The 18177-nt window shown below is 35.7% G+C and overlaps 1 protein-coding gene across 11 annotated transcripts in view; it reads left to right on the top strand.

The window, feature by feature from the left end:
- The window catches only part of BTRC (beta-transducin repeat containing E3 ubiquitin protein ligase), a 180877-nt gene that overhangs the window by 64117 nt on the left and 98583 nt on the right, over positions 1-18177 (top strand). For 8 of the 11 annotated variants that reach the window (XM_077877916.1, XM_077877912.1, XM_077877918.1 and 5 more), the window contains one exon: positions 415-522. The exons of the other annotated variants lie outside the window; for them this stretch is intronic. In XM_077877916.1, the coding sequence (XP_077734042.1) occupies positions 415-522 (108 nt within the window). The remainder of the gene's footprint in view (positions 1-414; positions 523-18177) is intronic. 11 annotated transcript variants of the gene reach the window in all.

The raw sequence follows: 18177 nt of genomic DNA, 5'->3' as shown, positions 1-18177 counted from the left end.
ATAATGAAATTACTGTGAAGTGTTCCTTTTTCTGTTTAGTTTATACAGTATTTCACCCTGTGGTGAATTTATGAGAGATGAAGTGTACAGAGGAAAATAATTGATTAATTGGATTAAGAAGTAGATTTTCTTTAGACTCATACATAAAAGAACAGAGACAAAAATTTTTACTAAATATTTATGTTTTTTTTGACCTTTAACCTCCTTTCTTTCCCTTTGCCTTTTGGCTACTAGTGTCTCTTTCAAGGTACTCTCTGGGGTTAGGACTAGTAAGCAGTATGTTTCTTGAATATGTTTCTATCAGAAAGGCCAACTGCAACTGGAATATTGCATTCAGCCAAGCCTTGAAAATTCCTGTAATCTGTGCCATCCTGTCTCATACTGTCCCATCTCATAGTTGTCCTCTCTCTGCAGTGCTCTATGCCCAGGTCTCTGTGGCTGGGCTGCTCCAGCCTGGCGGACAGCATGCCTTCGCTGCGATGCCTGTATAACCCAGGGACTGGCGCACTCACAGCTTTCCAGGTACTTTCTCTGTCTCTGTGGGTTATTTGCGGGCATTAGTGTATGTCTAATTCATTAGTGTGTCCTCCTTCTTTCCTATGCTTTACTTCTGTTCACTTTCTCTTTCATATTGCCTGTATTTCACATCACTCAGTACTCCTTTAATGATTCATTTTTTAATGTAGACCCGGACTAATCCACTCTTAAGACGTTTTTATTATTGTAATTGGTTTGCCAGAATTGACATAGCACAACATGACTATTGGTTTTCATATTTAGTACAACTATGATAGTGAATTTTAAAATAATTTCAACAAATAGCATTTATTATGTAATGTTTGCTCTGGATCTATAGAAAGCCAATTAATGTAATTAATTAATGTAATTAATTTTAATTAATCACAACTAATTGAACACCTTCTTGTGTTTTTCTTATAATTATTAAAAATAAACAGTGCTCTAATTCAGAGTGTTTCCTGGTTACTATCCTCCTTTATATATTTTGGGGTAAGATCTGCATTTATTTGTCTCTTAATTAACAGGTCTAGTTTCAAGGTAGAAAGGCCTTTTAAGACCTTTGAGTACAATATTCCTTGAAATAGTGTAGCTGGTCTTACATGAACTGACAGATTCTAGTTTCCTTTAGCCTTTCTTAGAGGCAATTAGGACATTTCTAGGTTGTGAGAGAAATCTTTAGAGAGAATGGAACATTTGTAGAGAAAAATCTAAGAAAGAGCTTGATGCCCATAGTTTACAGATTTGGGTCTATATATAGTGATTTTCTTGGCAGAAATGTTATCTGTCCACCTGAGGTATTTCAATTTGTGTTTTAGCATTTGATAATAATACACGAGTTAACTTTTTGTTTGTTTTTAACCTATGTAGCTCATATTCTATTTAGAAGAATTTCAAATGCAAGCTTTAAGCAAGCATCAGAGTGCTTATGACTGTAGTCTTAGTTAAAAGAGAGGAAATTCAGTATTCTACATTCCTGAACTGTGCTAACAATTGCTAGTCTTTAATGATACTATTTAGTGGTGATAATGCTAGGTACCTATTTCTGTTTGTCCTTTGTAAAACATGATATTAAACTTCCTTTGCTTGCCTTAGGAGATACAATATATGAAAATGCACTTAATATTAGTTAAATCAGAGCTTCTATACTGTCTTTGTGACTAGTATGATCTTGAGCAAGTCATTTCACCTTCATCCTTATGTTCCTCGTCTGTACATGGGGACTACAGTAAAGGCATGCAGTAAATGGCTGCTGTTTTTATTGTCTTCATCATCATTAATATTATTGTTGTTATTAGAGAATGTTGTCATCCTGTCAGTATCCATTTATTTCAAGTATTTAAATTTTTTGGCTGCATATTGTATTGGTAAAGTTTCTGCTCTTGAAGAACTCATGGTCTAACCTGTGGGTTTTTAATCTTTTTAGGGTTGTAATAAGTTTAGCTAAACTACAAAGTCTAAGACAACAGTCACTTCAAGACTGTCCTCGTTTCAGACACCAGTTGCAAGTTCAGGAGCCCCATGACCCCATTTATGTTTGATAGTTAACTAGAAAGGACTCAACAGAACTCTGAAAGTTGTTATACTTAGCTTATTACAGGGTGAGAAACAGGTTAAAATTAGCCAAAAGAGAGACATATGGGCAGATTTTCGAAGGGACCAAATATAGAAGTTCCTATCATTATCTCCCCATAGATTCATGCCCTGGCCACAGTATATGACAGTACACACAGGGCACAGCCAACTAGGGAGATTTACCCAAGTCTTTGATGTCTGGAGTTTTTGTTTGGGGGCCCAATTACAAACTGCCTGCATGGCTGTCTCTTAGTCTCTAGCCCCTTCTGTGGTCAACTAATTCTTTCAGCCTTCATTTCCTCTTGAGATTGGAACTGGAAAGTATGGCTCAAGGCCCCCACTATAAATCAAATTTGTCCAGTGGCCAAAATCCTCAGGGAAAGAAAGACTGTCCTCCTAGGTAATAAGTTCCAGAGGCCTAGATATACCTTCCATTAGCCAAAACAAAGACCAGACCTGTCTTTGGATGAGGTTAATTCATTACTACACAGGGGTCAGGGACTCCTTTGAGTATCTGATGAGAACTATAGATCTTTAAAAAAATGCATATAACACATAGACAAAATTTTATTTAATAGTTATGTGTATAATTGCTATATTTCTTTTAAATCACATAATACCCAGAGTATAAACTCCCAAACTGAAAAATCCTATGAGAGAAATGTGCAGGCAGCCATAAGAATATATAAATGAATCTGATCTAACCCAAGGGTGGGAGTAAGGAAGATCAGATAATAAATTTTTGAGTTGGGGTGCCTAGGTGGCTCACTGGTTAAGTGTCTGCCTTCGATTCAGGGTGTGATCCTGGAGTCCCAGGATCGAGTTCTGCATTGGGCTCCCTGTGAGGAGCCTGCCTCTCCCTCTGCCTATGTCTCTGACTCTCTGTGTCTCATGAATGAATAAATAAAATCTTAAAAAAAAATGTTTGAGTTAAAATCTCCAGGATGAGTAGGAATTAACTAAGCACAAGGGAGGAAGGGAGAAACATTTCAGGCCTGAGAAAGAGGCAATGCAAAGACCTTGGGGCCAAATGGAGCTTGGTACATTTAAGGACTTTACTGGAAAAATACTATTATTTCAGAGAAGAAGGAGAATGGAGCTAGGAAAGATTGAGAAGCTTGATCATGCGGGATTTGTGGGGCATCTTAGCCTTGATGCTAAGAAGAGCGGTAAGCTATTGAAAAGTTGGACTTAAACACAAGTTTGACCTGATCAGATTTGCATTTATTTTTTTTATTATGTATAAAGATTTATTTATTTATTTGAGAGGTTGCGAGAGAGAGAGAGAGAGAGAGAGAGAGAGAGAGAGAGAGAGCATATGCACATGAGTAGGGTGGGGAGAAGCAGAGTCCCTGCTGAGTAGGCAGAGGCTTAATCTTGTAATTCTTAAAGATTAGTTGCAGTATAGAATCTGAAACCATATCAAATTTTGTGCTGTTAGATTAAAATGCATTGGTCTCAATCTTTTCAGCAAATCATGCTGGAACATCTATGTGCAAAATAATGAACCTCAACTATTATATAACATATATATACAAATAAATGTACATAGCATAAATATAAAAAATTAACTCAGATTGGATCATAGACCTACATATGAGCTACAGTTACAAAATCGATAGGAGGAAATGAGGGAGAAAAAAATCATTATGACTTTGGGTTTGGCAGATCGCAGTGAGATGCTTCTTTTCACCCTGGGATGTAGGGACTGGAAATTTGGTAGACTCTAGGTAGTTAACATATTCTAGCTTAGCATGAAAAATGCTGTACTAGAAAATTCCTTGAAAGAAGAAGCAATCTCTTGTATTTATCAATCGACCTGCACAGTGTTCTGTAGAGTGTTTTTTAGTATTTGGGGCCCAGTAAATACTGATGATTTGAACTATATTAGATCAGTGGTAAAGATAATCATATACAATTAAAAATTGTACAAATTCCTCTGACTTCAACACCAAGATATGAAAAAAAATTCAAATTTTCATTTGGTCTAAAGCAATCTTAAATTTCAAGTCATTAGGAAAGAATTCTGAAATTTGTCCCTGTAATGCAGGACTTTCTCTGTTTGGTCTTAAATATCAACAAATACCTATTTTAAGAATGTTTTTGAGTCCCCTTGTAAGTTATTACTTCTAGGATATATTTGGAGAAAAGTCAGTTTAGAGATTTTGCTGGAAAAATCAGGGATAGATTTGGTACATGGGCCTTGAAGTATATTGCAGGAATGAAACTGTGTTGCACAGGCAGGAAAGAGGTGCTTAAGAAACATGTTAGAAAAGTAGACCAGGGGATCCCTGGGTGGCGCAGTGGGTTGGCGCCTGCCTTTGGCCTGGGGCGCGATCCTGGAGACCGGGATCGAGTCCCACGTCGGGCTCCCGGTGCATGGAGCCTGCTTCTCCCTCTGCCTGTGTCTCTGCCTCTCTCTCTCTCTCTCTCTCTCTCTGTGTGACTATCATAAAGAAAGAAAGAAAAGAAAGAAAGAAAGAGAGAGAAAGAAAGAGAGAAAGAAAGAAAGAAAGAAAAGAAAAGAAAAGAAAAGAAAAGGAAAGAAAAGAAAAGAAAAGTAGACCAAAGGCTGTTTTATAGCGTAGAGGTTATGAGCTTGGGCCCTGATGCCAGACTGCTTGAGATTTGAGCCCGGCTCTGTTGGATATGACTTTGGGCAAGTATTTGACCTCTTTCTACCTAGGGTGTTTTTTGTTGTTGTTGTTGTTGTTGTTTTTTTTTTTTTGTCAGAAAAATGGGCATGATCTCTTATTGAGCTGTTAAAATTAAATGACTTAAGTTTAGAATAGTGTCTGGCAACGAATGGGTTTTACATTATTGGAAAAGTGCACAGAGGATAGGTTTGGAGGCTGTTTTTCACCTTGGTATAAAATGATATACTATTAAATAAAGTCTTATTTTTTTTCATTCTTTGTACCCCAGTTTTGTGTTACAGGGAAGCCTACTCTTGGTTCAGGTATTGATAAGAAAATTTTACTTTTCTCAATATTGCTATAGGTATGAATGTTTATTTTTCTCATCATTATGTCTTATGTAGCAAAAATGGAAGAAATGGGGCAGCCTGGGTGGCTCAGCGGTTTAGCGCTGCTTTCAGCCCAGGACGTGATCCTGGAGACCCAGGATCCAGTCTCACGTTGGGCTCCCTGCATAGAGCCTGCTTCTCCCTCTGCCTGTGTCTCTGCCTCTCTCTCTCTCTCTCTCTCTCTCATGAATAAATAAATAAAATCTTTAAAAAAAATGGAAGAAATGCTTATATTCTGATTTTATTCTGTAAATTCAATCAGTTCTGTCAGGTTCAGTGTGCACACATGCTCAAGATTCCTGGCTAAGTTAGCAGGTAACAGGATTTAAATCTGTTCTTTCCTGTTCCCATTACGAGAATTACAACAGTCTTAGTACATTTACATCTTTCTAATTTGGGTTTTATTTTATATACCTATTTAGATTTTTGTTAATGTAAAATTTACACCTGGTGAAATACACTGATCTAAAGTGTACTCTTGGATGAGTTTCACAAATCTGTATGTTTATGTAACTTCTTTCTCAAGATACAGAACATTTTCATAATCTGAGAAAGTTCCTTTGTAACTTTTTCCAATTAGTACTCCTCTCCACTATGCAATGACTATTCTGATTTGCCGCCAAAGATTAGTTTTTACCTATTCTTCAACTTCATATAAATAAACTCATATTAGGATACATTATTTTGTGTCTTTTTTTTATCAAGATGTTTTTGACATTTGTTCATTTTGTTAGGTTTATCAGTAATTTATTTTCTTATTGTTGAATATGTTCCATTGTATTACTGTACCACAGTGTGTTTATCCATTTGTTTATTGATAGACATTTGGATTGTTTCCATTTTTTTTTTACTATTATGAATAAAGCTACTATTTATAGTTTGTACGAATCTTTTTGTGGACCTGTGTTTTTATTTCTCTTGGTAAATGCCTAAGAATGGAATTACTGGGTCATAAAATAAAGTATATTTTTAACTGTTAAAGAGACAGTCAAGTGGAAATAGCCCAAGTGTCCATTAACTGATGAATGGTCACATCTTCTTTATCCACACACACACACACACACACACGCGCATACACGCATACACACACAATGGGATATTACTTAGCTATAAAAAAGAATGAAATCTTACCATTTGCCTCAGTATATCTATCTATCTATCTATCTATCTATACACATACATAAACAATGGGATATTACTCAGCTATAAAAAAGAAGTCTTAAAAAAAAAAAGAAGTCTTGCCATTTGCAGCAACATGGATGGAGCTAGAGAGTATTAGCCTACATGAAATAATGCAGAAAGACAAATACCGTATGATTTCACTCATGTAAGAAACAGAACAAATGAGCAAAGGAGAGGGAGAGAGAAGCAAATAAAGAAATAGATTATATATAGAGAAAAATTGGTTACCAGAGGGAAGGTGGGGGATGGTGATGAGTATTAAGGAATGCACTTGCTATGATGAGCACTGGGTATTATATGGAAGTGTTGAATCACTATATTGTACACTGAAACTAATATTACACTGTATATTAACTAACTGGAATTTAAATAAAAACTTAAAGAAGAGGGATCCCTGGGTGGTGCAGCGGTTTGGCGCCTGCCTTTGGCCCAGGGCACGATCCTGGAGACCCGGGATCGAATTCCACATTGGGCTCCCGGTGCATGGAGCCTGCTTCTCCCTCTGCCTGTGTCTCTGCCTCTCTCTCTCTTTCTGTGACTATCATAAATAAATTAAAAAAAAAAAACTTAAAGAAGAGAGACATCAAGTAGTTCTTCAAAGTCGTTATCCCAGAAGAAATACTTCTTTTAAGTAATATGGTCAAATGTGTTTAAGGAAGTGAACTGGTAATAGCTTCCTTGTATTTTTTTCTTTGAAATTATTGCATTCTTTAATAAGTTTGAAATACTTTCAAAGCCAAAATTCTGTGACAATAGAAAAAGAAGAGCCTTGGACTCATTATTGAGTTTGTTGGGTTATCATCAGTAACTCAGATGAAGTGTTAACATTGCAATGGTTTGATTATTAGCATTTCACGCCATACATTTTAAACAAGTGACTTTAGAAAAGATGCTGAAAATATTGTTTAAATAGATCCTGTGAGGACCTAGATAAGGACCTAGATAATTTGAATATATTTTCATTTTCATCATTCCATTAGTTTGTCCTGGAGAGTATATGGGTGATTAAGAGGATTTCTGTTGATTAACAGTGGATGTATTTTGTAGAATCATTTGCTCATCCTCAGCAAGTGGTGATCTTATTGTCTGATATTAAATGAGAATGAGCAATAGAGAGAAAGTACTTGAAAATAGCTGAGTAATTAAGATTCTTTATTTTCTTTAGACACTGAAAGAGAAGAGAAATTCTAACAGTAAGAATATAACTAGATTTATATGACTTGACACCACTTAGAATAGGTGTCAAGTATAGCTATAGTATTTTAGGGAAATCTTGAGCTAAATGAACCATATAATATTTTAATATTAGCAAGGGTCCCTTGTCCAAGGTTAAAATTGTTGGGGGTTGACTTTAGGAAATACAGTGTATTTTATTGTTTAGCAATATTTAGAGGTTTACTAAATCTTAACCATCTGTTAAATGAAATGTTAGAATGGAACAATACTAGAAAAATTAAGCATTATTCAGAATGTATGTATGTAAATCTTCATTTTACATTTGCAGTTTTAGGGCAATATGGCTTACCATACTGAATATCAACTAACATTCAAATCTTATCAGAAAATAATATCATTAAGAAATATTTTCCCATTACAAAAGTGCTTATCAAGCCCTAGGTAATACTCCCCCATTGTACATGAATAATCTCAGTAGCATAATTTCTGTTTAATAAAATATCAGTTCTTTTTTGTGCATATGTTGACATTTGATCTATGCTATCCCAGCTATAGCCTTTACATTAGTTCACATTTAGGGACAAATAAAAAATGCTTTTATTTTGTTGTGTGGGAAAACACATTTTCCCCTGCTTATAAAACTATTTTATTGCTTATTGTAGAATATATACATTATTTGGTAAATATATACATAAGGAAGTATCACCCATAATCCTTACACTTTAAGATAATCATCATGTTAGTTTCCTTTAATCCAGAATGACATCTCTTTGTGCATGCCTGTGCATACACACACAGGCATGTCTGGGCAAATGTAGTTTAGTTTCAAAATATTTTCTATTCCATTTTATTATGAAATTATATAAAAATTAGTTTTGATATTATATACAGACAAATAGAATAAAGGAAATATTTTAAGTGTCCTCCTAGATATTACCACTTTATTGAAACTAATACTTTTGAATTTTAACTATGACTTATTCTTGTCCAAATTCTACATTCATTATTAGCCAGTTACATTGATTTCTGTCACTCTTTACCTCATGGCCAGTCGCTCATGTTTGTAAATTAAACATAATTTGAACTTGGTTTACCATTCATGTAATTGATTAGCAGCTTGCCACCACTTCCCTCTCATGTAATTCTAGCCATTTCAAATTTATAGTTCGCCAAAGGTGCTGTGTTCTCTTATGTATCTGTGTCTTAGCAAATTTTGTTCTCCGTAGAAAACCCTACAGAAATCACCTATCCTCCCTAACCCCTACCTCCCACATTTATCTACCTGGCTACTTACTCATCTCCATGATTCAACTCAAGTAGTTTTACCTCTAGGATAAAGGTCCTCGCAGATCTTTTCACCCTCCCCCTTAACCTCATCAGAGCAAATGTACCCAGGGCATGCAATAGATACCCCTGTCATAGCACTGATCTGCTATTTCAACTGTTCTCTCACTAGACTGAGTTTCTTGAGAGTAGGACTATGTTTTGCTCATTTTATATTTCCAGTATCAAGTACAGTGCTTGATACAAAGTATGTACTTGATGAATTTTTGCTGAAGGAATGAATAGACTTAAATCATTTGAAGAAAACTTTCAATATACATAGAGTGGGAGGAGAGCAAGCATTGAATTGCTGATGATGCCTACATGTATGTGTAGGCCTACACATACTGTATTCAGAAAGAAGTCATGATAATTAAATATTCCAAAGATCACACATTGACATGGAAAAAATGAGAACATGCTGAATCTGATTTATTGGCAGTCCTCAAATTTTATACATTTGGCTGTCATACAGCTCATACTATGATGATCCCCTCTGAGTTAGATTTTGTGTGCTGAATTTGGACTCTTGTTGATGAACAAATGCATATTTCAAGCTATTTAATAGTGGCACTGCCAGCCAGTTAACAGTTCAGTTTCAATGATGTCAACTTCTTTATCTTCACAGCAGTGTATGTTTGTCCAATTATTTGACTATTTTATTGCCCTTTACTCTTATTCTATGAAAGAATAGACACTGGGAAAATTAAAATGATGATAGTAGTGATAAACACAGTCTATAGAGAAAAGATGGAATTCATTAAGCATATTGAAAGTGACCCTTTAGGCTTGATTAGGCACAAAATTAAAGTACATGCAAAATGTTGGAAGTATATTATTGAAGATCATTTCTTAAAAAGAAAGTTTTATAGATTAAAAACACATTTAACTAACATTGGACTGTATTGTTCAGCTTCTACCCTTTCAATGTTTGTCTATAGGAATTTCACTAAGAAAAGGAGAAATGAACTGAATTTGCTGCATTTTACCTTATCCTGGAAAAAATAGTTTTTCTTGGAGGAATCATTAAGACCGATTTATCTTTCAAGGTGCCCACTTGGGTTATTTAAATACTCCAGTTATTTCAAGTTTTGTAATAATAGATTCCTCCATTGCTGAGTATTTTGACATGCCTATCTGTGATGCTGGGAATGTTCATTTACAGGCCAATGTGCATTGTCATCTAACGTTTAGAGTAAACCAAATTATTTTATTGTGAGCCAATCAGATTTCCTTAAAATTTTTTTTTTTCCCTAATCGTTCTGAGAAGTTTAGCTCTTTACTCCATAAATAGGGCTTAGTTTTTGTTTAGGTTAAATAATCTTGGATTATCAATCCCAATTGCTCTAAATTCAATGTGAGCCCTAGTGGCAAGAGAGAGAATATAGATACCCCAAGGGACCGGAGGTTGCCCCAGGGTAGGAAGCACAGACCAGAACAATGGAACTGATGAAAACTTGAAGGGTGTTGGGAACTTCTGTGATTGCACTGTCCTCATCGGACAGATTGTTACCGTGGGCAGTTAAGACCTGTATCCTCTGAGGTACATATTACTTTCCTTATATTCCAAGATTACCTTCTTGTTATTCTTATCTTTGTGCTGAGTAGAGGCCAGAGTATCATAGGAGTTCTTTCTCTGCTATTCAGGCGTCATTGTTGGTTGTTTTGTGACTGCCACAGCCATTTGTACCTTCTTTCACTATTGTTCTGCTTTATGTGGTAGTGTTTTATTGTTTTGCTGTTCTTCCTTGTGTTAGTTCTAGACTTGGTATTTTATGTGGACTGTCAAGATGTGCAATCTTGGTAGATAAGCAGCATGTAGGAAACTTTTTTGTCCTTTTTCATGACGAGAGAGAGAAACCCAGGTTATTTATGACAGCCTTAATAGGGGGAAAAAAGACGCATCTCTTCACTTGTTTAGCTGCATTGGCCTCTTAAGAATTGTAATACTTTACCATTGGGAGGTGATACCCATGAGTTTTGTTTTTCCTGAGAGTGATGTTGAGTAGCCTTGAGCTTTTCTATATTCTCTGGCCCAGTCCTCTGGAGACCAAGTCTATTATATTTTTGAAATAGTTATTTGGGTCTAAGATGTAGTACATCATTATGAAATGGCATGTTGCAGTGTACCTTCCCTTGCTGAGTTATATGTCATCTGCCTTTTAAAGTTCTCAGCTGTACCATTCAAATCCTGAAGACCTTTGTTGCAAAGCTAGTATCCGTGTCTGGATATGAATTATTTTGGAATTCTGTGCCCTGTAAAGTTGATATTAAAAAAGCATATATGCATTTTTGTATATGATCCTTCAGCAAAAAGTTAAGTCTTAGCCTGATTTGGTCTAATTTTTTTGTGTTAGAGGTCGTAAACAGAAGGGAAAGAGTAGAAGGATAGGTACTCATTTTTATGTTTCACACATACACAAATATATATAGTGTACTACTTCAAACTAGTAAATATAAAGCTTTTGTATAGCATATAATGTTATATAGAAAGAAAGTAACATGATTAGTTTTACTAAATATAGTTGCTATTGTTCATTATAGTTTCTGCCCTTTACATGAGCCATGTTTTTAGGCGAGTGCCTGCTTCTTTACTGGTGATAAAACATAAGGGAAATTCCTAGTATAATATTTGTATATATCCCCTAGATTTGTTAATTGGCAGGCCATTAATTTTTTTAAGCATTTCCGTTGCAGCATAGTGCAGTCCTTTGGGGGGAATTGGTAAAATGAGGATAAAATGGGTACAGGTTTCCAACAGCTTGAAAATAACGCAGTATTTGACCAAAATCTCTTTTGTATTCCCTACTCTGGTTCTTTTCCAGTAGTCCTGGAAATGCGCCTATGGACTATTTACAGTGAGATTATAAAACTGAATCATGGTTTTGGTGAATATAAGCCAGAGCATGTGGCTCCAGCACCCCAGCTGGCAGTAAGCTCTCCCTAGGTTTATGAATGTAGTTAGATGGCCCCCAACTGTTTACAAGACAGGAGAGGTGAGGTCTTTGATTGACAAGTCAGAAATGCATTATATCATTCTCTCTGCCAGTCTCTGGTTCATGCTGTTAAAAATGTCAGCCTCCAAGTTTGAATGGCAGCCTGAGGGCCTTAGAAGCTTTTTGTTTTCTGAGATGGAAACACAAATTGGATGTGTGCCTGAGCGCTTCATCCTGGGCTGTAATTTCATCTTTTAGCTAAGAACCACAAGGTACATGAGCAAAGCACCCTGTAAACAATAATACTGTGGAAAAAAAAATAAACAAGGTCGTGTTTCTGGTACGTTGATCCGATGGTGTCCTGACCTCTATCACGTTGAACATCTCCACTCTGATTGCTGTTCCCTTTGGCATTACAATGAGAGAAAGAGAGACTGACATAGGAGGAAAAGATTTAAAGTTGCAGTGTCGTTGCACATTCCTTGTATTGGCTATGAAATATTGAACTGTCAGAATGTGACACTTGGTTTTTTAAGCAACCTTTCTTGTTTGAGGTGTTTGCAGTTCATTCCTTTCTCCCCCATTTGTCTGCTCTCATTGATAGGGTTGGAGGTAGTTGCCTTAAATGCATGAAAAGGGACAATGTTAAAGAGAAGTGGTGCTGATGGAGCCAAATAAACTCACCACTGGAACATAAGTGTAGGCTGTGAGGCATGGGCAAAAGGAGATGAAAGTTGAGTTAGTTCATTAATCTGGGGGTTTATGGAACACTCTGCTGTAAGGAAGTCTCAGTTTACGTCTCCGCTGTTTCTGTAGAGGCAGGAGGTTGGGGAAGCAGTAGTGGTTAAAGAGAAGAAATGGAATAACATGTTTGTTAAACTTGTCAGTCACATCAAAATTAACCCAACTCTGTTATTTATTGCTCTAATTATCCAGTATCTTTGGGAAGTGGCTCATTATGTAAGATTTAAAGTTTTAGCAAGAAAAAACCTTTTTAATGTGCAAAATTCACATTTATAATAAGGTTGATCAATAGGTCATGTGGAAGAACCATTATGTTTGTATTAGTGCAACTTAATGGCACATGAATAGAAAATCTTTGTTGAAAAAGCCAAACCATAGATTTCTTGGTAAATATTTTCTAGTAGTAGAACGTATTTTCTATTGCTATTTAAGTTGCAGTGTATCCTTTTTTTTTTTAATTCATGAGAGACACTCAGAGGCAGAGATACAGGCAGAGGGAGCCTGATGTGGGACTCAATCCCAGGACTCTGAGATCACAACCTGAGCCAAAGGCAGATGCTTAACCGCTGAGCCATCCAGGTGCCCCCTTAAAATTTTTCTTCCTAGGAAAACAGCACTATTGATAGATGTGTGCTATTATCTTAATCCATTTTGGGGGCATAAACCTTACTAGTAAAGTTTTAAGGGAGAATGACCTTTTGTAATTCTTCTGGAGAATGAGAAAGTAGAAGTTTGTGTTGAAAGTACTTGAATTAACACTATTGATGGTGGTGTTTTAACACTATTGATGTATTTAAAGGACAGCTGTTTCGTTTAGCTCTCTCTCTTTACAAATATGAAAGGCAGAGAGCTATTTTCTGTCATAAATAAATAGTGAAATGCACTGGAAAAATAGTGGTAATCATTTTTGACATTTTTTAATTCCCTCCTTTGAGGTCATACTGGAGAGGAGATAATATTTGTAAAATAATGCCTTGCTCCCTTGTGCCCAGAATTATGCCCTCATTTACAAAATGCAGTGTAAGACCAAAGGGAGGAATATTGACAATTAGTTACTGTTGTTTTAAGTATTGCTCTCTATTTTTAAAGCATAAATATTGATGTAGATTTACATTTAAGCTATGAGAACCCACTATCTTGACTCAGTTGAGGTGGAGGAGTTCAAAAATCATTCTTACAGAAATTGATTTCTCATTGTCTGATTTCTTGAGGATGAATAAAAACAAACCATTCTTTTCAATCTGGAAGAATAAGAGGTATGCAAGTGCTTATCAAAGAAATAAGGCTGTAAATATGTACATTTATGAAATCTAAATCTTAACACAGAGAAACTGTACAAAATTTCTTCTTCTCTTGGTGTGTTTTTTTTTTCTCTTGGTGTATTATTAATGCATCAATTATTGTGCAAATGCCTCAGCCCATGGGCTTTTATACAGCCACACCTCCATAATAATGATTAGCTTTATTACCTAAAGCCCAGGCTTGCCTTAAAAGCAAAAATCTGTGTATTCATAGAACCTTAGAATTTCAGCATTGCGGGTGGCACCTGAGGTGGCTTAGTTGATTAAGCGTCTGCCTTTGGCTCAGGTCTTGATCCACGGTCCTGGGACCAAGCCCTACATCGGGCTCCCTCCTCAGCGGGAAACCTGCTTCTCCCTCTGTCTCTGCCTGCTGCTCTCCCTGCTTGTTCTCTCTCTTAAATAAATAAACAAATAAGTAAAACCTTTAAAGAATTTCAGCATTCTGAAGGAGGGCTATAGAAGGCCATTTTGTTGCATATAGGAATCCTTTATGAAATGTTTGGCAGGGGGTCATGTAATCTGCTTGATCACTGCCAAGCTGAACTTGTTGAGGCATCTTGTTTTCTTTTTCACTGTTGGTTCTATATAAGCAAGTGTTCTCTCAAGGAGTCAAACTTTTTGTTCATTTAGTGATTAGAATTCTGACTTTTGTAGTAATATAGAGTAATTGTTTTCATGTTCATATATTTATATGTTTGAGGATAACTATCATGTTTATATTTTTTGTTCTCAGGGTGAATATTTCTGGTTCTTTTAGTGTTTCTTTGGAAAATAGCAGTATTCATTCCTGCCATTTTTACAACCTCCTATTTTGGTGGAGGGTATTATCATTCTGGTTGTCCTTCCTTGTGAGTGACTTCCACCTTGACAGTGTCCTCATTATAGTGTGGCATGCATAACTAGAGACAGTGCTGTAAAAGTGGGTAATAATGTAGTATACAGGGAAACATCTTGTTTTGAACATAATTTGGATTATAATTTAATTACTGCAGCCTAAAACTGAAATCCTTCTTTGGTGTAGGGGATAGAAAAATCTCTAGGAACTTAGCCTGGGTTTGTTTCCTCGCCTTTTCTTTGAAGCCAGAAAAGCGTATGTAAGCATTTTGAAAAATGACATAATGTAGTGGCATATCTGGTACAGGTATTTTAAACCTAGCTCCAGTTCCTGAAGATGGTGAACATCTGCTTAGAGGTATTGTAGAGCTCCACAATGCACTAATTGAATTACTCTTTTCTGGAGTTGCCGACTGCACTAATTGAATTAGAATCTGTGTGTGTGTGTGTGTGTGTGTGTGTGTGTGTGTTTGTGTATAACTGAGATAATTCCAGCCTTCTCGGTAGAGATTTTGGGAGATGTGACTGATGGTGTGTACTGTGCTGCTATCTAATGGCAGCCTATGGAATTACCGCATGGTCTCCAGGGAAGAGAGAATGCAGCCTTCTGCTCTGGTGTGACCTCAGTCTAACCCCATCCACTTTAGTTCAAAAGGTCTCAGGATGTATTTTTGTAATTGTAAATTTAAGAAGAAAGAATGTGATTAATTTCTCCTTTAAAAATTAAGATAGGTTTTATTAGGCACAAAAATTTTAAAGAAGTATTAAGTTGTAAATATTCAGCTGAATTTAAAACTTCTAATGTCTCATTTAATGGGTGAAAACAAATCTAAATATACTGAGTTAATGGATCATGTTCTTTCTTATTAAGCCTTTCATATGATACAAATGTAAAGAAGAATTAATTACATTTTGGAAATATCTTAGTATCACAGAAAGGAAGAAGAATAAAGGAGCACCTGGGAGCCCACTTCTCCCTCTATGTCTCTGCCTCTCTTTTTGTGTATCTCATAATAAATTAATAAAATCTTCTTTTTTTAAAAAAAGGAAGAATAATAGAGGGTTTGGGTTTTTTTGGGGGGGGGTTTGGGTTCTTAAATAAAATTTATTTGTGGTTAAAAAATACTGAGATCAGTCTATTTAAGAGTGTTAAATTTTGTGGTACATGAGTATGCTTTGTAAAATTAAAAAATGGTTATAGGAAAAACATTTTAATTATAGCAATATCAGAAAATTCTACAAATCTGTGCTTACATAAAATTTAAAATATTGTTATAGGAAAACATTTTAATTTTAGTAGTATCAGAGCAAGTTCTACAAATCTCTGTTGCTCTGTCATTTAAAATTTAACTTTACCATAAATTTGGGCAAGTTTGAAATTCTCAAGTGAAGTAGGTAATTCTCTTCTAAGAAAAGAATCTGTTAGTTACAATTTAATTATTTTTGTAAAACACCATGAAAGTTTAATTCTGTACAACTTTAAAAGCAAACACACAGAACTCAGCGTGAACTGTTTTGATTCAGTTTAAGCATTCTAACTTGTAAAATAGCCCTTCAAAGAAAAATACTTATGTTTAATCACTTGATTTATAGAATGTGTATATGTGCACATAATACCACTTCACTAATAGAGATGTGCTATTGGTTACCTTTCTGAGCATTTAAAATGATCTTTTAATTTTATTGTATGAAAGAAACAAAGTATTATAAAAAAGTTGAGTAGGTGAGGTTTTTTGTACATGAGTTTGTTTTTTATTGAAAGATTGGGCTACTTAAGGTTTTTTTGTACAAATGGCTTTGACGAAAATGAAATATCTGATATGCACTCTATATAGGCTTTAAGGGAATTTTACTTGTTTATTTTATTTTTTAAAGATTTTATTATTTATTAATTCATGAGAGACACAGAGAGAGAGAGAGAGAGGCAGAGACACAGGCAGAGGGAGAAACAGGCTCCATGCAGGGAGCCCGACACGGGACTCGATTCCGGGTCTCCAGGATCATGCCCTGGGCTGAAGGCGACGTTAAACCGCTGAGCCACCTGGGCTGCCCCATTTTACTTGTTCAGAAAATGCATGTTGACATCATATAGATCTAGAGCTTTACAAACAACATTGCCATTCATAACTAGACACAATTCCATTTAATTCATATATAGAGCACCTTCTATTTGCCAGGTACTGTACAAAGTATTAGGCATAAACTAAGAGTCAGATCCTGTCCTCAAGGAGCTTATAGTTATTTATTAGACATTTATTGAGAACCTATGTACCAGGCACTGTGCATATAATTTGAGGAGACTACTACCGTGAATAACCATTAGTTTAATGTATTTTTCCCATTCATTGAGCTAGAGGTCTGGCTTAACAGCAGCCCTAAGGAAGCAGTATACTCATGTTCAGATCACATATAACTCATCTCAGCAAAAAGGGATATGCATATTTCAGGCTAGTCTGTCTTTTAAATGGCTTTCCCTTCCGCCTTTAGATCCCTTCTAAGGGAGCAGTATTGTTTTTGGTAGTTTTAGCTTAAGAAGAGATGGGTAACATTTATGACAGTGCCTCCTGCTGGTAGATCATAGATTTACAACTCTTGTCTCTAGAATGGCTAGTGCCCAACTGTGGTTTGGTAGTTAGTTCAGGGCCGGTTCTGAGGCTGTAAGTGGGAAAGAGTCCATTGCATACAAGGTATAAAATGCTTCTTTAAACAGTCTATTTCTAGAACCTAAATTGTCCTGGGACCAGCTCTTGATATAAAAATTCATAGAAACCTGTTTTTCACAGAATGTGGTAACTCCTTGCCATAGTGCTGTAGTGTTAAAATTCACATTGGCCAGGTTGTTCTGTAAATTAAACACTGACAGCTACCCTCAGGGGAACAGCCAATGTATTTATGATGATGTGCTGATTACACAAAATACACTGCAAGCAGAAAACAGCTGCAGAGAACAAACCTCTTAAAAAGAATACAATTACAAATAGCACTCTCAGTATTTCTAGTGGTGAGTGTAGAATACAGCATGCTAATGCAGGTTTCTTACTTAGTCTGCCTGAAAACAAAAAATCTGAAGGAGATAAGTTAAATTATGGTTGATTGCACATGTGGTGCCAACATAGCAGTAAACAAATTTTGTTTCGAAGAGCATAGATACAAGTGTACAAATATTAGGTGTATAGTAGCCTCTTCCCCCAACTTCCTTTTTTGCTAGTAGGTTTTATTACTCCTTTTCTCATATACAGTAGGGCATGGCCTTGTGGTAAGGATACTTACTGGACATTTGAAGGATATTACACGATGAATTGGGCAGGAGAATATCTAAATTGTGTTTTTAAAAATCTGGTAGAAACTTGGTATGTTGGGGTTCAGTTATCAACAATTTGTTTGAAAATACAGCTCTGTATTTTCATTGTTATTAACGGCTTTGAAGATGTTTACCTTTGGAATTAATAAAAGGAGTCATGTCTTTGTATCTATGGTAAAGATCTATGTTTCTTAGATTCTCTTTTAAAAAAAAAATATAGTGTTTGGGGACACTGAAATAGTTGGGTAATTGCATATTTTTAGA

Source organism: Canis aureus, chromosome 29, assembly GCF_053574225.1.
Source record: "Canis aureus isolate CA01 chromosome 29, VMU_Caureus_v.1.0, whole genome shotgun sequence".
Lineage (NCBI taxonomy): Eukaryota > Metazoa > Chordata > Mammalia > Carnivora > Canidae > Canis > Canis aureus.
This window is presented reverse-complemented; position numbering and strand designations above follow the sequence as displayed.